This window comes from Sinocyclocheilus rhinocerous, unplaced genomic scaffold (assembly GCF_001515625.1).
Source record: "Sinocyclocheilus rhinocerous isolate Xijiao unplaced genomic scaffold, SAMN03320098_v1.1 scaffold62, whole genome shotgun sequence".
NCBI classification, from domain to species: Eukaryota; Metazoa; Chordata; class Actinopteri; order Cypriniformes; family Cyprinidae; genus Sinocyclocheilus; species Sinocyclocheilus rhinocerous.
This window is the reverse complement of record NW_015656585.1, coordinates 825,720-848,113: the sequence shown is the minus strand read 5'-3', so window position 1 is coordinate 848,113 and position 22,394 is coordinate 825,720. Positions and strand designations below refer to the sequence as shown.

Below are 22,394 nucleotides of genomic sequence, written 5' to 3'. Positions count from 1 at the left end.
TCCCCCCCCGCCCGGAGCTGTGGAAGTTATGGGTGTGGCCCCTGAGGGGGCACAACTCGTAGCTTCTGGTCTCTCAACCGAGGTTGTGGAGACCATCCTCCAATCCAGAGCTCCCTCAACGAGGAAACTGTACACCTTAAAGTGGAAGCTTTTCAATTATTGGTGCGGAGACCGCCAGCTTGACCCAGTCAACTGCCCAGTTGGTACAGTTCTGGAGTTCCTGCAGGCCCGTCTCTCCGCAGGGTTGACCCACTCCACCCTAAAGGTCTATGTGGCGGCCATTGCGGCCTACCGTGCCCCTATTGGTGGCCAGTCAGTGGGCAGACACCCCCTTGTTTTACGTTTCCACTGTGGTGCACTCAGGCTGAGGCCTCCGGTCAGAGAAGCTTATGCTAAATGGTGGATCAGGATGCTATTCCATAGCCTCGAGTCCTCTGATCTCCCCTCTCCGTTGGGGGTCAAGACTCACTCCTTCTGAAGTTGGCCTTTGGGTGGGATGTCCCCGCCTACTTTGTCAGGTGCCTACCTGCATTCTGTGCCACTCCTGGCTCCGTTCTCTCGCTTAAGCTGTGCTCTTCCACACTAGGCAGGGACTTGTAAGTCTGGCGGCGTGGGCATTCTCGTTCCCATAGCGTTTCGACACAGCACGGGTTCCTGAAGGGGAACGTCTCCAGGTTACGCATGTAACCATGGTTCCCTTTATTATTTATTAAAACAGGGACTTGCTGCCACATACTGGTGGATTTAGTTTCATATTTATTTATCCATGACAGGCGTAAATATCATCCAATGTACCAACACAAAAACACATTCAGCAATATATTGTTTAATTATTGTTATCAACAGAAATCCCTCATTTCAGGCCCCAGAAGAAAACGTCTCCAGGTTACGCATGTAATCATGGTTCCCCGAAGGGAACGAGACGCTGCGTCTCAGTGCCATACTTCCGGCATCCCTGCGAGCACTTGCTTCATTCCTAGAAGCTGACGCCAGTACGTGCTTTTAAGCTTCCTGGTCGTTACGTCACCCCGCCCGTGACGTCTCGCCCATCCATTGGACTGATTACACATGTGATTCAGAGCGTGGTCACGCTGAAGGCGTTCCCATAGCGTTTCGACGCAGCGTCTCGTTCCCTTCAGGTTACCATGGTTACATGTGTAACCTGGAGACATTTCCTTGGTTACTGCTGTAAACAAAGCAGAGCTGCGCTTTTAAATACTACATTAATACGCATAAAGTATAAATGGAGGTAAGATAAAAAGAAAATACCATCTAAACATTTTCTGAGGTCAGTCAGTTTCCTTAAGAGATCATATAAACCCCCCACTCCCAATTTAGTATTTAGGATTTTCTTCGTTCTTCCAATATTTCGTGCATTGTGGCCAGTGACCTTGCTTTGCCTGCTACAGTATTTTCTCCTATTTGCGTTCGTCTTCAGCATCACTAGCTTCTGTTAACGGCTGTTTACAGTTGGTTTATTTGCCCAATCAAAGAATTAGTTGTGTGTTATTAATAGTTCTCTAACCATTAGTCAGAAGTGTATGCAGTTAACAGGGATCTCATGTCCATTCACATGGTTGTGTACATTGCTTATCCACTTGTATCATTATGCAGTTTTTTAAAATTCTTACTGTGTACGTAATTCAAACCGGTTTACCGTTTGAACCAGTATATTGCCCAGCACTATATAATAGTACTTTATTAGTAGTTGTTTGTTTGCCAGTTTATTTATAATTTACCAGTGCCTGATCAATTTTAAAAGCCTTCTTAAAATTATTAAATGGATATTTTTCCCTGTCTGCAGTCAATAGTGAAGGGTGATACACCGCTGGATGAGACTATGCTGCTCAGTCTATTTGCTCCAGCAAACATAGCAATGTTTTAAAAGCACCATAGAGCCAAAGTGTTCACAATTTTCAGGGAAACCAGCCTACAAACGTCTACAATCAGCCTACAAACAGCTTATTTAAAAGTTTATATCTGCACATGAAGCAAGGAATAGAAAAAAGTGTACAATCGTGTACAATTGCATTGTTGTTCTGCTTGTCTGAAACAGCCCTGCAGTGTGAATCGCATCATTCCTCTGGTCGTGACTTCATCGCTCTTTCACTCTTCTTTTCTGGAGAGGACGGTGACACACACTAGTCTCTGTCTCATGAGTGGTGCCTGCCACGGCACCGGACAAATTGCATGTCGCTAGAAAATGAAGACTGCTCGCACTCATAGAACGGATCTCCTTTTCCGTGGCCTGGAGGGCTCATCTGTATTCTGTGAGTGCTACACATGACCAGCGTGTGCAAATGAAGCTGTCCTGCTCCTCAGCCACAACAGACGTTGTCTGAACAGAGCAGAGAGAGAAAGATGAACTCTCTGTATAAGTAAGGCAGCAAAATTACCATGTCTTTACTTGATTTACTTGGCTCTCTCTCTTGCTCTTTATATCATCCCTCCTTTTTTTCTTCCCATTAGCTGTGATAAGTATTACCCATTTTATTAACATAATGAGTAGATGTCATTCAAGGGTGCCTATGGCTGGTATTAACTTAATGGTATCATCTCATGATGTGTGCTTGAGATTTTTGTTATCTTTTCTCTTTTTTTTCATTTACGTAATTAATAGATTCGGTGTTGCCTAATTTTACTCAATCACAGTTGAATCAGTCACATTGTCTATTACCAACACATTACAGAAATAAACATACTCTGTCTCACTAAACAAACTACGCAAAGCCCAGCTTCTCTGTTGCCTATTTCGACAGTGTTAATTAATCACCATTGTTTGTCTGAGCAGTATTCATGAGCACAAGGCCTTATTTGGAAGCAGTTCTTTGGGATCGAGGGCTTTTGGCACTCTGATGAGAGTGAACATTTCCTTGTGCGTTCAAAGAAAAAGTAAAGAATTGCACTTAATTGAAAACTCCCAGTGGGAGTTTAAAGAAGACACCAGCCACCACCCACTGCAATTATGCTGAATTTGTAAATGATTGTGCTGATTATATATTTTCAGGGTTTATGTGTAGCTTATTATTTTTGCACTCATATACCACAACATATTTGTATTCAGGTCACTGTGGAGATTGCGTTTCCTATAGTGTTTGTAGTACTTAGTACTACAAAGCTTTAGCTTTAGTTTATTTTTTGTTTATTTCAGTTTTAGTTTTAGTAATTGTATAACTTAAATTTAGAACTGTTGCTTTTGCAACTAAAGGCTGGAGTTGACAGATTTCACAAAAAATCGCAAAGTGTATGATGGCCACAGACTCCAATTTTGTAGCTTCAGACTCTGAATCCATCCAGTCAGAGGATAACAACCTGATGATCATGTTCTCCAGCATGTTTTGATGATTCAAAAAGCATCTTCAAAAGTTAACTAACTATTTTTAAAATACTCACGTTTGATGCATGACCCAGAAATAAAGCAGCATCCTAAATGTTTCTCATTAATTTCATATCATATAACATTTCCTCTGTTTTATTCCCTTTTCTCAACTTCTCCTTCTGATCATTGTAAACAATTTCCTGGAGATTTTCAGTGAGTGTTAAACAGTCAAGCATCTTCCAGATATCGCAGAATACCTATTAAAGTTGCTCTGAACTTGCTGGTGTCCTGCCCGCTTCCATTCTCTGTTGTTCTCAGAATTTGACATTTCATCAGAAGCCTGTTATTTTTCCCCTCCACAATATGATTTATTTAGTGCAGTCAAGAGACACAGAAAGAGACGGCCTGTAAATAATTCAGCAAGGCTCATATAACACCAGAGAAGAAAAAACGCCTTCTTCCCCTGCCCTGCATTAATGCTTAACATGTTTGATATTTATTTATTTATTTTAAGTATCATACATTTTTTGCACAAGCTCACTCTATGGGTAATGTCAATTTCAGGGTGTGATGAATTCAAGTACATAGTCAAACGTAATTTACTACGAGTAATTCACTAATAGTGACTTATAATAGTATCAACTAAGATCAATATTAGTGCTGCTTATTACACCTGTAAACAGATACTTTGAAGTTGATAAATTGAAGTTTTTCCACAGGATAGCAATGATGTTGCATAGTGTAGTAGTCTCTGACCCAATTCACTCTTGAGCAAATCTGTTCCAGGAACAGTTTTCCTACAGGGCTGTAACAGGAGCTGTGTTCACCTCTGTTGTCTGGAGCCATTGTGAACTTATCAACGTGAGTTTGATGAGAGAGAAAGAGGCTCTTATGTTCTTCTCTCTCGTACTCGGGTCCAAAGAGCAACATCTGCTGTAGCATTTGATTTGAGTGTATCCTGTGGAAAAACATTTTTCACTCCAGCCCTTGGAAGCGCTTATTGATATGGAAAATTTTTGGATATATCAGGTAGATCGCCGCCACGGTGATGAGGTGAGGAGTTAATTGTGTAAATGTGCTCTGGTTTTATCTTTCAATGTTTCAGTATTTCAGAAATGTTCATTTGAATGATAATCCATTGTGGGACTGTGCAGTATTTATACGTTCTTACAAACAATGAACAGAAAATCTTTTAATATTTTATCCTAATGCGCTCTGGTTGAGGGTATGACTCATTTGTTCCCTAGTATTTCACATTTTGTCCTGTTCAGAGAGATGAGGTGTAGTTTTGAGACGGCAATACAAGAACACAGATCTCTTATGTACTTTCTTTTGTACTTTTTTCCCCCCTTGACCTTGCTGTCTGAAACTTTTGCTAGCAGCAGTCATTAAACATACTTCTGGCTGAAACTTGGCAGTTTAAAATTGTGTCACATTTATGCATGTCTTTTCATTTTATTTCAATCTTTTTAATCAACCTCATTGCTTTGTTTTTAAAATTGTATTAAATTGTACTTTTTGTTTTATTTATTCAAAAACCTTCAAGACTTTAATTGACCTAATGGTACTCCAAATGTCACATGAGTAAAAGTAGCTTTTGTATTTCTTCAATCAGTTGTCCAAAATAATAGACAGTAAAGCATGTAATATTAATGAATATGTCTCTTTTGTCCAGTCACCAGGCTCAGGCTCCACCTCCCCACAGGGGGCGGAGTCTTCCAGCCATCACCTGCCGTCACACGAGGGGAGTGACAGCTTTGAGTCTCCGTCTCCAGCCAGTAAAGAGGTAGGAGGCCATGAATAAACCTCTAAAAATGTGCAGAAATTGGATGATTCTTAATTATTCTTGGTAATAATATCCAGTAGGTGCTCTAGGAACTTAATTAGACACATATTACAGGCCACAGCATTAGAGTCTTGATTCAGTCTTCAGTTATTATAATTATAAATTATCCAAGATGCTGTTAAAATAGATTAATTGGAGCACTATTAGTTTAAAACAATTAAAGTTTTGCTATTTTGTGTGTGTGTGTGTGTGTGTGTGTGTGTGTGTGTATAAAATAGCAAAGCAAAAATACAGGATCTCGAAATGTAATTACATTTTAAAAAAAGAGATATCAGCCCTCTACGAACACCTTGGCAATTGAATCGCCATTGGCTAGTACATTTTTTTGTTTACTCGCCAGACTGATAAATATATACATACACATATACATATATACACACATACACACACACACACATACATATATACACACACACACACACGTGTGTGTGAAACAAAGCGACGGCGAGTTGTGCGCCTTCACACTAGATTTTACGGTACGTTGTGCGTTGCACATCCATTCACTTTAACTGAAAAACAGCACAGATCGCTTAGCGGAGAGTGAAACTCTGAAGCGCTCAGTCAGAGAGTGTTCGGCGAGTGAAAATATATCTGAGCTAAACTTATACTTAGCCTCCAACTCACACACTGGCGAGTAAAATCTGAGAATTTATTAGCAATTGGATAATATTAGACATCATTTAGTCGCCAGAGTGAAGATTTAGTCGCATATGCGAGTGATTTACTAGCAATGTAGAGGATTGGATATTTAAAAAAAAAAAAATTAGCCAAACCCTCAATCATTATCTTTAAAAAGCCCAAGAAGTGGCATGTATGATCTCTGAGAAATTCATTAACAAAAGTATAGTATGCAGAGAAGTATTATACTGTATATATGTATAATTAATACTTCTCTGTATACTATGCTTTTGTTTTATATATATTTATAATGCCCCTTGGCAGTTCTAAAATCACTGTAAAACATGGCTTCTTGGGACTTATTGATTATGTTATATTATATTATATTATATTATTACCATCTAAAATATAATATAATATAATATTATAAAGTAAAATATATTTATACATGCTTTGCTGTGCCTATAATGCCCCTTTTAAAATCACTCTAAACCAGGGCTTCTTGGGATTTATTATATTATATTTATTATATTATATTTATGCAAATAGTACCAGTTCAGTGCATTATGAAGTGTCATACCTAAAAATAACAGCTTGCCTTGAAGAATGTTGTATTGAGCCATTTGTGTGCCTGCTCTTGTATGTGCAGTCAAGGAGAAGTCTTGCTTCATTCCCGACATATGTAGAAGGTAAGAAGATCTCCAGTAATTTCCTTTTATTGTTGCATTACCTATTCCCGTCCAGGTTCTCAGCTACTGAAATGAATCCTGCTAGCACATCCTAGGCATGTTTTGAAATCTTCCTCTCCTCTCTGTTAGTACCAGGCCCATGTGACCCAGAGGACCTCATTGACGGTATTATCTTTGCTGCTAACTACCTGGGATCCACCCAGCTACTCTCAGACAAGACACCCTCCAAAAACGTGCGCATGATGCAGGCTCAGGAGGCTGTGAGTCGCATTAAGGTGAGGTGAAATGGTTCTGTCTTTACTCCGCTGTTGTAAACTTCATTGTAAGAAGTAAACCTGAGCTTCTATGACTCTACCTCAAGAAATTTCCTAAGCAATACTTGCTTCAGGAGCAGCATAAATGTTCCAAGAAACCAAAAGTGACAGTTTTAGGACAAAAGAATGGGATTTCATAAGAAATGCAGAGCTGTGCACTATACGGAGTGTGTATTTATTGCGCAAGGATTTTATTCCTCGTATACAACATGATGAAGTTGTGTTTTGCACTCTTATTTTGTTGTTCAAATTGAAATGTGAGCTCACAGCAGATGAAGAGAGATGATCGTAAAACTAAGAGTGTGTGTGGTCCTCTTGCAGTAATGAAGTGATTCTGTAGTCAAATGCAGGGACCTATCCCATGATTCTTGTTCCTAAAGGACCAGAGACATTTACCACTTCCCTCCTCTTCATCCTTCTGCAGCATAAATCAGCCATTCGCCCTGTCAGCTGCATTACTCAGCATTTTTTACCTCCACCTTAAAAAATGCAGTGAGCCCAGCACCTGTGCCATTTAGTGTTCCTTCAGCATGTCCCTTTGTATGTACATTTTGTGTTAAAATACAGTTACAGATCGCTCTGTGGCACACAACAATATCGGAATGGTTGATAGCGAATTATTTTAGTTTTGAGGTCACTGAATGGAAACTGGGATCAGGTTCTTCAGTTTTATTAGCTTTGCTGAAAAGATCAGCTTGGATTTCAATGCTTGTACATATTGGTCAGCACTGGACCAGCATTTTTCTTTTTCACCATCAAACTGACCAAGGTAGCCTTACGAGATAAGCTAGTAATACTAGTAAAGCAGTATAATGAGGATAGTAGCATTGCATACTGTATTAAGATTCAAGCTGATTATTATAAGCTGATCATTTTTTTTACATTTTATATGTACTATTTTCTCTATAATACAAATGAAACACTGAAAACGTAATCATTTTAAATACTACAAGTAAATTTAGGCCCCAAATGTTGTATTATACAGTATGAAAACCAGATAATAATTTTGATATTTGCTAAGGATTGCATTTAACAGTGTTATTAAATTATTAGTGTTTATAAAGGTTAACTTTATGATGGTAATCTAAATGTAAAATAGAGGAAATGAGCTGCACAATTTAATATCCAATATCAACTTACACAGTATATATCCAAAATTGATTTATAGAAATGAATAAATAATATAGCATCCCTATGTTTTGCTCTACAAAATATTAGATGAAACAATCTTCTTAGCAGTTATTTAAAGGGTTCCTCAAATGAATTTTGGTCAAATAGTGATGTGAAACCTTCACACTTGTGTAATATTTATGGAATAACAGTCAATATACAGTACTGTTTTGTTGTAGACTGTCTGATTTAATGGGTTTGCATAAAAGGCAGAGTCTGGGACGTTCTCACATTTTAAATAACATAACCTAAAAAATGCATTAGTGATCTTGTGAGCATCTTGTGAGCAAGGAATGACAAATAGCATGAGGTCTTTACCAACAGCTTTACCTTATTTATAATCTTATAATGGAGAAAGCTCTCTCTTAGAATTGTTCAGTAAATGCGTATGGGTTATACAAGTACCACCATATTTTATTCTCTGTGTGTTATCTCAATTAAAGATGATCATAGGTTATGCATTCCTTGTTTAATTGGGTCACAACTCATCTGCATGTGTGAGACTCCGTACCTTGTCCCATACACAGCTCAAATTGAGTGAGGGTGTTTTTAGTAGACTGTCAGCTTCAATGCAGTATATAAGGCAAGTGTAAATTGCATGCATTTGGAGAGATGTCTGAATCAATACACCCTGCCTCAGCTGCCATGACGTAGATCTTCCTTAGATGGCCAGTTTGATGCATTATCACAGCCTGCTGGCAAGTTTGAACTTGTCCTTAATCTAATTTTCAGCAGAGCTCATCTATGCTTTGTATAGCTGATGTTTAATGAACAGGACGTTCTGTAATATAAAACCAATAGTTGGCATGATATTCAAAGTACAAATGGGCCACCTGGTGGATGATGGCGCAAATTACCATGACATGAAACCAATGGCAACATATTGTAGCAGGGTGGTGTCTAGTAAGCTTGGCTTGGTGTCATCCGGATCCATTCTAGTCACCCCACACCAATAAATTTCCCAGAAGTCACTTTTCAGATGCAGCTTATTGAGCAGAAAGATTCCCCAAATGTGATCGGTCTTGCTGAGCTCTGCTTTATCTAACAATGTTCCTGTCTCTGTTTGTTCCATGCTAAGCAGACGGCCCAGAAATTAGCCAAAAACAGGAAGAAGGTGCAGTAATTGCTCATGGGTTTGGTGTTTTTGTTTTTATTTTTGTTCTTCGTCTTCTCTTTTTGCCTGGTTTCAGCACTTCAACGTTTTCATATTTCCTGTCGCTCTGCCATTTTTCTGAATCCAGCAATGAGTCATGTATTTGTGTGTCTGTCCGCACAGTCTGTTAGCCATTGTTCATTCCACACCAAACATTACCTCAGTTTTACCACCAGATCTTACATGGGGAAGTCGTGGAATAAGTTAACGTCAGGAAAGTCTAGTTTGCTGGATACAGAAAATGCAAGTGATCTTTACTTTCATCTTCTTTGTATTGTATATTTTTTCTATCTGAGGTACTGTACTGTGCTGTGTTTGTGACTGTTTTTCAAGGTGTTTATCTGGCACAGCATGTTTTACTCTTCTCTTGATCTTTTTTATTCGGCCTGTCCTGCACTTGGTGGAAAACTCTCTCACTTTCTCTCTCTCACTTAAAACTGAAACTCTTCAAATGAAGAACAAAACTAACCAAACTAACCCCATGCCAACTTGCAATACTAGCTGGCTTTAAACGACAAACGCAGGTTATCAGAGTTACACAATGAAGGAGAGAGTGTAAAAGAATCTGAATATCTGGCCAAATGTTGACGATGCCAGATGTAAAGTTGCTTGCTCGCTCCTTCATGGCATCTCTGGGCCTTGTCAGCTCTCTCTCTCTCTTTCTGTCTTTCTTTCATTCTGTTACTGTCTCTCTCTCGGTGACTGATATTGTGTGGTTTTCTATCTTCAGGCTCCAGAAGGTGAAGCTCAGCCCATGACGGAGGTGGACCTCTTCATCTCCACTCAGAGAATCAAAGTGCTCAATGCAGACTCGCAGGTACTTCATCACCTATAAACGTAATTTTTAAAAACATTTAAATTGTAATAATATTTTACAATATTACTGTTTTTACTGTACTTTTGATCAAATATATGCAGCCTTTGTGAACATAAGAGACTTCTTTCAAAAACATCTTTTGTAAACAGTACTGTAGTACTAAACAAATGGCAAAATTTTGTTAGGTTCAGTTTAAAAAAAATAAACTAAATCATTTATCATTATATCAGTAATACATGACTCGCTGTGATTTAATAATTTTTCTGAAAACAACTATGCAGTTTTAATTTTGGATGTTTTTTTTTTTTTTACTGAAAAACAATTTACACATTTAAAAAAAAAAATTGTAGTGTAGAAATGGATTGAGCATGGAGAGTTTTTCTGACCGTTACAATCTTCTTCTGATTCGCAGGAGACCATGATGGACCACCCTTTAAGGACCATCTCCTACATCGCTGATATTGGGAACATTGTGGTGTTGATGGCCAGAAGGAGAATGCCTCGCTCCGACTCTCAGGAGAACATGGAAGCCCCTGACCCAGCTCAGGACGAGAAGCGCCAATACAAGATGATCTGTCACGTGTTTGAGTCTGAAGATGTGAGTGTGACCTCATCAAGCTCCTGCTAAAGGAGGCTGTCAGAGCGACAGTTTCAATTTATTGCTTCAGCATTGTAAAATGATCTAACAGATTTACACACTTTGCCATACTGCTGTTGTTGCAGTTTATGAAAGCAATAAGCCAGTCTAGGCCATTCATTACAGTGCTTTGACCACGGTAAAGGGGAGTTCAACCACAACACAAAGCCCTTTATACTTTTTCCACATTTAATCCTCCATATTGGCCTAATTTTTCTTAGTCTCCTCGCATTGTTTCCCAGCATGTTCAATATTGCAGTTACTGGGCATTGTGGTGACCTCTAATTGCTGCGTGGGTTGAATCAGTAGATGGAAAGTGACCTTTTCTCTGTTCAGCTGCAGAGGCTGTTTGAATTTAAAGAGCCTGTATATGTCACAGCGTATGTCACAGCACAGCATACAACAGTGACATGAGGGCAAAAACGGCATGTATGCGGCTGTCCCGAGGAACGCCACCCTTGTCGTCTTTTGACCCTCGTGTGTAGCTGTTATCTTTTTAAAAAACAGTGTTTTCTTCTAAAAATGGTTAGATAAATCAAATTGTAAGCATGCAATGGGCAATGAAATATGTTAGTTATGGGACATAATGTTAGTTTTTCTCTTTGTGCTCAGGCTCAGCTCATAGCTCAGTCCATCGGCCAGGCTTTCAGTGTGGCATACCAAGAGTTCCTGCGTGCCAATGGCATCAACCCAGAGGATCTGAGCCAGAAAGAGTACAGCGACCTCCTTAACACACAGGACATGTACAACGATGACCTCATTCACTTTTCCAAGTCAGAGAACTGCAAAGATGTAAGTGCCTGGTGGAAACAGAAGATTACTGTGAAATTTTGAGAATTTGCCTCGATAATGTCAGAATTATCAGTAATCATGTTTTAGCAGTGAGAAAAGTGGTGTGTGTGTGTGTGTACACTACAGGTTTACATAGAGAAGCAGAAGGGCGAGATTCTTGGGGTGGTGATCGTGGAGTCGGGCTGGGGCTCCATCCTGCCCACGGTTATTATAGCAAACATGATGCACGGCGGCCCGGCCGAGAAGTCCGGCAGACTGAACATCGGGGACCAGATTATGTCTATCAATGGCACCAGCCTGGTGGGGTTACCCCTCTCCACCTGTCAGAGTATTATCAAGGTACAGCGGGTCCAAAATCAAGTGGACTGAAGTACAATAATGTTAATTCATTTAACTCTGAATTCTGAAGTTATTTGTAACCAATTGTTTTACATTTAATTTATTGCATAAAACAATGCTCCCATCTTCTAGGGACTGAAGAACCAGTCCAGAATAAAGCTTAACATTGTGAGATGCCCACCTGTGACCACTGTCCTCATCAGAAGACCAGACCTGAGATATCAGCTGGGATTTAGTGTGCAGAATGGCATTGTGGGTATTTTGAAAAAATCTTTTTTACATTTCACATTAGATAGATTGGTTAATCTATCGGCATTGACTATTATTGTATATTTGTATTTATATTTAATTGTGCATACTCATATCCTGTATTTTATATTACCTTTACCTACTCTAAAATTCAGATTCAGATTCAGGCCATGTCCACATGTACACGTGTATTTTTAAAAAGAGTTTTTCCTTCTTCCGTCTTAAAAAAAAATCTCCATCCACATGAAAACGCAAACGCATGCTGTGAAGCACATGCCTAAAGAGCATGCCTAACCAACAGGTGGCGATATAATCTCAACCGTAAAGCCATGTTGGCCAATCAGAAGCCTGAAAAAGCTTCCAGTAGGCGGAGATAACAGCGCATGCACCGACGTCACAAGCTAAAAACTCTGGTTTCGCTCTCTACACTATAACACTGCAACCGGAGTTTTTGAAAATCTTCACCCTGGCAGGCGTTTTCAAAAATGTTCGGTTTCAGTGACCTGGTGCGTGTGTGGACGAACGGCTAAACCGCGTAGAAAAAGCTGCTGTTTTAAAAATAACCGCGTTCGTGTGGACAGGGCCTCAGATTCATTCTTTATTGTCCTCAGGAAGAGGACATTTGTTTTCACAGACTGTACCCGGAGCTGTAGTACACATAATACAGACTTATTTTCCACCAAATACAAATGTACACACATTTACACCAGAAACAAAAACCGTGCACATAATACACACATCCTGCACCAAATATACAGCAGCACTCTTACACGTATATTACCCAGAGGCAGTAGCAGCAACAAAACAATATGGATTTTAAATTACACACTCCACAGTTTCTGTGAATGTAACACTCTAATGGCCGAGGGTACAAAGCTTTTTCCGAAGCGTGCTTATTTGTGGGATACCTGTTTGTATCTACGGCCTGCAGAGAGAAGGATAAAACATGAATTGAGAGGATGGCTAGGGTTTTTTATTATAGTATTTGCTTCATTTAAAGTTCATCTTTAAAAATAATAACATTATTAGATATAATTTGTTAGCAAATCTCAAAATGAATGTCAATTTTTATACTGTACCTTATATTGTTATGATGTCTAAAATCACTTGTAGCATTTAAAATGATAAAATTTTATTTTTTGTGTATTTTTAATTTATGTAGACAAAATCGAGATTTTTAAAATCAGCTATTTATCAGACTTTAACGTCAAAATAATTATTGTTGTTGACCAGAAATTGAATACTTTAATGGTATAATAGTTTGTATTTAGTAATGTTTTTTTCAATAGTAACTTGACTTTGAATGAACTAAAACCCTAAAAAACTATAACTATGTTATAGTTAACTATAATAAAATAGAATATAATAAACTTATTTTAATGAATCTAGTTGCCAAAGCAACATTTCTCATTTTCATGTAGTTTAACTTAATGTACTAAAATAACTCAATTTAAAATTAAATTAATAAAAGCTATAGACATATTTTATCAACATTTATTAAAATTAAAAAATTTAAACTAATTCCAAATATTTAGTTATTTTTATATACAATTATAAATTATATATTATATTTATATATAATAATATACATATAATATCAAATATACAAGAGTTCTAATTCTAATTCTAATACAACTTTATTTTGCATCCTCCAGATTTGCAGTCTGATGAGAGGAGGGATAGCGGAGCGCGGTGGGGTGCGTGTCGGCCACCGGATCATTGAAATCAATAGCCAGAGTGTTGTGGCCACCCCTCATGAGAAGATTGTACACATTCTGTCAAATGCAGTTGGTGAGGTACGTCTGAACACCTGCCTAATAACATAATATTTTTCACATCACTATTTCTCCAATGAGGTAATGAACCCATTCATTTCAATTATGATCAGGAAACTATGGAAACTTGGGGCCCTGTTTAGCTCTGTTTCATGGAGATCACAGTCTATCAAGAGTGGCTCCCAAAGGTTATTTTTGCAATGACTGTAAATCAACCAGTGTCGATCTGAGTTCTGTGTGAAGTTCACACATATGTAGTTTATCACTAACTTTGAAAGTGATCCACAAACATGTCCAAATTGAACCTGTCTAAATACTTTGCTTTAAGGGAATGTTCCTAGTACTTAAGTGCACTAGTATTTAAGCACAATCCATGCAATTTGTGGCAAAATGTTGCTTAATTTGGCATTTTTTCCACCTGTCCCTGCTTTTTACAGTGAGGAACTTACAGTTGAAGTAAATTAGGCCGATCCATAAAAATACTCACTATTTCAATATGATAACCACAAGATGTAAACAATATGTGACATAACATGGTTTTAGTGTGAAAAAATCCCTTATTAACCTTCCTTTTCTGTTTGAAGTTAAAACTTCATTGCCATTACAACACAACACCTAAAAGAACTATAAAAATGACCAGAACTGCTTTACAGCTCAAATAATACGTTTAAACAGAATAAATCGTATAAGTGATTTTACTAAATAATAAGCTTCGCATTTCTGCTTTTAAATATTCCAAAAATCGATCCCATTCACTTGCATTGTAAGTGCCTCGCCTATGAAATGTGTATATTTTTTGGAAATCAACATTATACCACAAATGCTTGAGCTCAACTTGAATTAAACCCAGAATATTCCTATAACTTTTATTTGAAACATCTACGTGTTCTCTCCTTAAAATAAACGCCACTTAGATTTAAATTTCGTTATATAATTCAGAGATACAAGTTTGGCTCGAGTGCTTTTTGGTATCACTTGTGTGTAACTGAACTTGCCGATCTCGTTTTGCCGAACAGATTCACATGAAGACTATGCCGGCTGCCATGTACCGCTTGTTAACAGCCCAGGAGCAACCAGTTTACATCTGAAGCTACGACGCTTTCTCAAGCCTCCTGCCCTGCTGTCACCAGATATAACCTTAATCTTGATGTGAAACTGTCAGCCCTGTGGACTGGTGACTGTGTGACTGAATCGACATGGCTTTCCATGATGCTTCGGTTTCTTTTCACTGCCTCCCCTGAGCTCTTCATCTCTTCTTTTCTGTTGCTGTGAGTGAGTATGCTGTGCTGTGTAATTCCTCTCTCTGTGTGCACTCAGCCCGCCTCGTGAAAGGATGCAGCGAGAGAGTGAGAAATATTTCAAAGAGCCCCATCGCAGAAAGTGGTGTCCTTCAAAATAGTTGAAACGATAGACCTGGGTAACAAAAACTACACCTGTGTGATCGTTAGGTGTACAAAATGAAAAAGGAGTTTGCCTTACCATACTTTTATGATGTTATTTATTCAAGCTTGGCAACCATCAAGTGTTTTAGAGTCAACTTTAATTTTAAGGGCAGCTGTTAGTCTGAGGAATATGGTGAAAAATGGCAAAATTTTGAAAAATTCATTTAATTGGTCAAAACCCACAGGATGTTGAATTGGAATTTTAAATTGGAATGAAAGGAAAATTAATTTGCTTAATTGCAATTCAAAGACATTCATTAGTTATTATTACAATGAATAATTACGTCATTCATTTTGACTAATTAGGCCTATATATTTCCTGATATGTTAAATGTGTTTTCTCAACTGATTAGATTTTTATTTAAAGGTGCTATATGTAAGTTTTTGACTCTACTAAAGCATAAAAATACCATAATATGTTTGCAGATATTTAAGAAACATGCTAAGTTAACATACTTGTTTATCTGAAATACAGTCAGTTATTCTCCTTTGAAAATGTGCGTTCCGGGCAGGAATGTCGGTCTCTGTTTTGGTTTGTGAAACCCAGTTTATCCAATTGTATTTCGGCACCCCGGGTTGCCAGTTGGCATAAAACAGAGCGTATTTCATTTCATTCATCGTCAAGTGCACTCGTTCCTGTTGGTGTCGTCAATCTGGCAACCTGCGTGTGCGTCGAGTCTGAAGAGGAGGGGCCGGGTGAAAAAAAACCCTCTCCAATATTTTGAATTTGGACTGCAATACCTAGTTCAACCACTCGGTGTCAATCCTACAGCACCTTTAAACTAAGTATAGCAATTAACACGGCCACCAAAACAGATTAAAAATTTTTCCATACAAAACAAAAAAAGTACAATTGACAGCTTTTTAGTATTGTCATCATATTTTTTACTGAAAAAATAGTGAGTAAATTGGAGTATTCTGGGAAATTAAGTGTTATTTAATTGGTGAAATATATAACATTTTCTATGGGTGGCATTATTAATATTATTTAATGTTTCTGAAAATAGCCCAAATGGTGTGTGTATGATCATATTTATAGGTAATTTATACTGAAACATAAAAAAACACATTACATTTTAATTCTACTTGCTTAAATTCAAATTTAAATTGCAATTCTACATCCTGTTTGGTGAGAAAGGGACCGAACCATTGAGTCCTTTTAAAAAAAAAAAGGTTTTCTTAAACAGTTCCTATTAAAATGACGTCATTAAAGTGTGGTCATCTGTGGTGGATAATTCAGTGGGATAATTCATGTCTAGTATATCTAGGAGTATACTGTATGTATGGTAGAGCACATAGAAATTGTGGATGAAATGCCTTACAGAATGATGCCATATATAAAAAAAAATGTAATTTAAAAAAAGAACGTGTTTTGGAGATATATGGGGGTGCATTTGGAGATCTGAGAATAATTGACATTTTTTGAATGGGACTCTGTTGGAGACGTTTTGGACTTAACAAATGAACCTCTTGAAATACACACATATACAACCCCAATTCCAGAAAAGTTGGGACGTTTTGTGAAATGCCATAAAATCAAGAATATGTTATCTGTTCATGCTCTTTAACCTTTATTTAATTTACTAAAGTACAAAGAAAAAAATTCATTTTGCTTCTGTCGCTGATGAAAGTCTGGATTGTCCCTTTGGTCTTTGGGACTGAGAACCCGAAATCCATTTTTCCCGGAAACAAGTTGAAATGTGGACTCATCTGAGCACTGCACACATTTCCACCGTCTTTTTGACTATTTGAGATGAGCTCTGGCCCAGAGAACCCGACAGCATCGCTGCATAGAAGAGTAACAGAGATTCAAGTTGCATTTCTTGATGCAGCAGCAGACTGTGTTAAGTGACAGCAGTTTTCTGAAGTACTCCTGAGCCCATGTGGCTATATTTAACACCGCAGCATGACGGTTTCTTATACAATGCCATCTGAGGGCTCAAAGGCCATGCACATTCAGCATCAAAATCAAAATTTGTTCATATTTACAAAATACATTTACGTTGGTCAGTGAAAACTTTGAAAATCTTTTCTTTGTACTTTTGTCAATTAAATAAAAGTTCAAGAGAATTAACAAATCACAGATTCTTGATTTTGTTGCATTTTACAAAACGACCCAACTTTTCTGGAATTGGGGTTGTATTAGTCGGGTAGTCGGAAGAAAGCATTCTAAAAATTAACCATTTTGTTGTGTTTAATTTTTTTGACATTGATGTGCAATATTTTTATTTGTTGTAAATGACTGCATTCCTTATTTTTATGCACAGAAAACCTTCCTTTTTGTCTGAACTAAGCATCTGTATATGAAATAATATTGCAAATTAAATATGCTTATATTGGTAGCATTTTCTTTTGAACATTTATACTTGAAAAACATTGTGTGAAGAAACTTTTAAGGTGATATAAATCTTGTGTTGACATTTTCAGGATGGATTTGAAGAATTCCATTCTGAGATCTCATTTATCTTTTTTTTTTACCTCGTTATGAAGTTGAGTCATTACAGCCTTTTTTTATCAACTAAATGTTTAATTCATGTGTGCTACTTTTTCACTCAAGAACAGAATGTGTCTTAACAGAACTGTATTCACTCAGAAAGCTTTGGTCTGGTATATTTGATCTGGATTTGCATACTAATCCAGTATACTGTTTTAGTACAGAGCATCTCAACATGAACTGATTCAAAACCGACTGTGTTTCCAGAGACTCTCAGACAAACATTATAGTACTATTTGTGCAAGAACTGACTGGTGTTTGTCCGTCAGCATGCTTTGGCACATCTCCATTGTTAAAGAAAAAAACAGCCAGTCTATCAAATGAGCATAAAATGTCTTACAAGGAGCTTATTGCTATGAATTATTGACAGCTTTCCCCCATTTTACCATCAAGTGTTCTTGAGTGTTGCTTGGAGTTTATTTTTGAGAGCACACTCATTTGCAAAGGAATCTTTTGCCAACAAATGAATGATAAATGTAGATTAAATCACAATATGCTGACATTACTACAGAGTTAAATCTGTATTAATACTAGAAATATTGTGATGAATCGTACTGCTGTGCAATGACTGTACTTGATGGCATTATGGCTTTTTGAGACGTTAGCAAACTCCTTGTAATCGTTCCGATGGTAAGAAAACTTCTTATTGCTTGAAATGTGTATTTCACCCCCAAACTACAGTCTGACCTCATTATCATGGTATTCTGTTACTAATGGAATCAAAAGTCATTAACACACAGGAAGGGCCTCATGTTTCATTGTTTTTTGCTTTATGTGAAGCATGGTCTTTTTGTATGCATTGCTATTTATTCTTGTAGTGAGTGTGATGTGTGATTACAAATGACTTCATTATAAAATAAAACCAGCTAGACACTTTCATATATATATTATATTATATTTATTTACATATAGCATAATATATACAGTATATCCAATGAATATATACCATGTGTACAATATTGAAGGTAAATTGTGCAAAAGTCTTTGACACCACTATTTCATATATGTTTTCAAGGAGTAGTTCACCCAAAAATGAAAATTTGCTGAAGATTTGCTCAACCAGAGGCCATCCCAGATGTAAATGTGTTTGTTTCTTTGTCGGACCAGATTTAGAGAAATTTATCATTATATCACTTGCTCACCAGTGGATCCTCTGCAGTGAATGGGTGCCGTCAGAATGAGAGTCCAAAAAGCTGATAAAAAACATCACAATAATCTACAGATAATGCACATGAATTCCAGTCCGTCAGTTAATGTCTTGTGAAGTAAAAAGTTGTTTGTAATCAACAAATCCATCATTATTACCTTGAAACTTCCTGCAGTGAAAAAGTTCACCCCCTGTTGTCCTCTAACATTAATTCTATTATTATTTGTTAAGAACTGTTTTGACTTGTAAACTGCTTGATCTGTGCATATTTCTCTCCTGATTCAGATGAGATGACTATTTTTCAACAGAGAAAGCAATATTATGGATAGAGGACTTGGTTGAAGTTAAAAACGTTTCTTACAAACACTTCACTTTTCCACTTTTTTCTTACAAAGCCTTTAATGTTAGATATTACTTGATGGACTGGAGTTGTGTGCATTATCTGTATATTATTGTGATGTTTTTATCAGCTGTTTTGACTCTCATTCTAACGGCACCCATTCACTGCAGAGGATCCACTGGTGAGCAAGTGATGTAATGCTAATTTTCTCCAAATCTGTTCCGATGGAGAAACAAACTCAACCACATCCTGGATGGCCTGAGGGCGAGTACATTTTCAGCATTTTTTTCATTTTTGGGGCCAAATATTACTTTAAGGGGCATCAGATCATGATTGATGGCCGCGGGTCGAATAACACCATATTTTTCGCCATAATGTATGTGGTCCGCTGCCACCATGGAACTATTTATTGTAAAAGATATTGCACATTTTTATACTGAAACGAAAGAGCGACCTAGATTAAACTCTGCTAGTCAGCTTAACTGGTTAAGACAGTCAAGTTTTTGCGCTGTAAGATTAACGCATCAACCCTCAACCTCAATTTACCTTCAGTGTCCCAGACTTCTGCACTATACAGTACAGGACATGCTGTATCCGGTTCACAATAATGTGCAAGCTTTAAAAAGTGATGGATTGAAATATTTAATATTGGAGAAACAAAACAAGTGGCTTAATGTGTTATTGAAATGACACCAGGAATGAAATATCAATGTACATATGTAACGCAGGATGTGCAGAGTATAGGACGGGTTCAACAGATTCCCACCTCAAGACTGTAGAATACAAGGCCTCAGTGGTGTATGTGGTTTGTACTGAAGTAGGAAAGAAACTGTGGGTTTGATTAGTACTTAATGCACTTGCTCTGAATGTAATTACAATTATGTTTGTCAATGTCTAAAAGTAAAAACACACTTTCTGTAAAGAAACAGCAATGTTTATTTATTTGCTAGCTTTTCTGTGATTGAACTATTTAGACACATTCCTTTACCATAGCAGGAATGTTTGTAACAGTATTTACAACATTAAACAAACTACTGAGAGCGGATACAACCAGAATGTCTCTTTAATCTCTTGATTTGATGTATTTGAAAGAAGTCTCTTCTGATCAGAAATACAGAAAAAAAATTGTGAAATGTTGTCACTATTTAAAATAACTGTTTTCTATTTTAATATAGCTTAAAATGTAATTTATTCCAGTGATGGCCAAGCTGAATTCTCAGCTGTCATTACTCCAGTCGTCAGTGTCACATGATCCTTCAGAAATCATGCTAATATGCTGATTTGGTGCTCTAGAAACATCACCTATTATTATCAATGTTGAAAACAATTGAATTCTATGATAAATAAAAATGTATTAATTCAACCTAATGCAGCCTCACAATGCAGCCTCATATTAAAAATATTAAGTTCATTTAAAAAATGAGTCCAAGTATTTGAAAGGTAGTTTTTCATTAAAGGTTTTGTTAACAACTGTCCATCCTACACTGTCAAAATGTCACTATTGATTGAATAAAAGTCCCAGACAACAGACAGATGCTTTAAAGATCATATTTAATCTTGGTTAGGTTTCACCCATACAATGCAGATGAGCCTCCTCAAATTCAGTAATAATGCACCATACATCTCTGAAGGACATCTTGGTAGAAATAATACATTTGTTCAGAATGGTCAAATAAAACTAAAAAAGTCATATTCATCCTCTTCACAATATGCTGATTTAATCAGCATTGAGTAATTCTCCACATCACATAAGATAAATAAAGCCATACATTAGCATGTTTTTCTTAATATAATGATTGTTAATATTGTATTTTTCATGTAGTCAAATTCTATAATCAAATCATTTTTAAATAAGGAAATTTGGTAAATAAACAGTTTTTTTTTCTCCAGTGTTTTATCATAATGCATAATGTGAAAAAAATAAAAAGAAACATCAGTAAATCCCAACAGCTCCAACTGAAAAGGTTAAAAATGAATAATATTCAGTACACGCACTGACAACAAAAACAGATGTTTTAAAAACGAAGTGATCTGTACTCATCTGTACTTTATACAAAGCTTAGCTTCCTTCATGTTGTGATGTTCACTATAACCTTCACCTGAAACAGTCTATATCCTCGGTTAACAGTCAGTTTGAGACGTCACTCAGATGACAGTTTCTCGGAAGACTCCTATAAGGCTGTGTGGACGCTCCTGTCCCATGCGACGGGATCCAGCCCGAGAGCGCATCCTGGAGTTAGTTCCAGAATGGGAACCTGTCCTGCGCTCCGGCCCGGCCTGCAGCTGTGCCCATGTGAAGGAGCTGAGGTCGCCACAGCTGCGCAGGTGAAGGATGCCCGGACGCTTGCGCAGCGGCAGCTCCATCTGCGTCTGCCTGCGGAGGGTGGACTGCGCTGGTGCAACCTCTGAAACTGTAATGGCCTGCAAACATGAATGAAAATGACCTGTCAGCAGGGCAGGACTTAGGGGGGCGGGGGCCCCTGGGCTTGAGGTTATGTTTGGGCCCTATACCTACACTACAAATGCCCTCAAATAGAACATCATTATGGAGTAACACAAAATACACAAACATATGCTTTGAGGTTCATAAATAGTACAATTAATATGCAACATGTCTAGGCTATAGTCAAAGTTTAAATGTAATATTAAATATTCATTATAATATAATAAACAGGATGTGTTCTCTCAGTTGAGAGATCAAAACCCTGAATAACTTTGAGCAAAAAAAAAGCCAGAGATGTTGGTTTATTAGTATTATAAAAGTTATTGTCATATCTGTGTCCTCTTATGTCAGGTTCTTATTTAATCAATAAATTCAATCGAATAAAAAGACATGCTGGCTATTAACAATCAAATGAATTCACTATCAACAAAATCCATTGATGGATTGTGCAATAATGTTAAGTTTAAATATAACATTTTAATGTAGAAATATTAAATGATTGCAAAAATTAAATAAGCTACTTTTTAAAATATGAAACTACAACCGCCAGTAGGTGGCAGCAAGTGACTGTCTTAATGAGTGCGTTGAATCAACCGATTCGTTTAAAAAGCCGATTCATTTAACTTTGCAAACGACTGATTGAATCATTTGCTGGTCTGTGTAACGCCGAGGAACAAAACAGTTGTTCGGAGACGCAGCGGTTCGGCTGTTTGTTCTATTTTCTTTCTGACGGAGCAAAACGGAATTTTGTGTCTGAAATGTACTCAGCAAGTTGTTGTTTATTGTACATTTGCGATCGTGCAGATATTC

The 22,394-nt window shown here is 37.3% G+C and overlaps 2 protein-coding genes across 7 annotated transcripts in view; one reads left to right on the top strand and one right to left on the bottom strand.

Annotated features, from left to right (window-relative positions):
- Positions 1-15,308, top strand: part of LOC107720269 (amyloid beta A4 precursor protein-binding family A member 1-like) — a 72,195-nt gene extending 56,887 nt beyond the window's left edge. For 4 of the 6 annotated variants that reach the window (XM_016527935.1, XM_016527934.1, XM_016527933.1 and 1 more), the window contains 11 exons: positions 4,995-5,105; positions 6,433-6,472; positions 6,602-6,747; positions 9,035-9,070; positions 9,840-9,926; positions 10,339-10,524; positions 11,176-11,355; positions 11,482-11,694; positions 11,827-11,946; positions 13,599-13,739; positions 14,735-15,308. In XM_016527935.1, the coding sequence (XP_016383421.1) occupies positions 4,995-5,105; positions 6,433-6,472; positions 6,602-6,747; positions 9,035-9,070; positions 9,840-9,926; positions 10,339-10,524; positions 11,176-11,355; positions 11,482-11,694; positions 11,827-11,946; positions 13,599-13,739; positions 14,735-14,806 (1,332 nt within the window). In that variant the 3' untranslated portion in view covers positions 14,807-15,308. The remainder of the gene's footprint in view (positions 1-4,994; positions 5,106-6,432; positions 6,473-6,601; positions 6,748-9,034; positions 9,071-9,839; positions 9,927-10,338; positions 10,525-11,175; positions 11,356-11,481; positions 11,695-11,826; positions 11,947-13,598; positions 13,740-14,734) is intronic. The other 2 variants (XM_016527936.1, XM_016527937.1) reach the window with 2 other exon arrangements.
- Positions 15,309-21,031: 5,723 nt separating this feature from the next.
- LOC107720267 (protein FAM189A2) overlaps positions 21,032-22,394 on the bottom strand; it is a 16,961-nt gene continuing 15,598 nt past the window's right edge. The window contains exon 11 of the mRNA XM_016527931.1: positions 21,032-21,562. Within this exon, the coding sequence (XP_016383417.1) occupies positions 21,287-21,562 (276 nt within the window). The 3' untranslated portion in view covers positions 21,032-21,286. The remainder of the gene's footprint in view (positions 21,563-22,394) is intronic.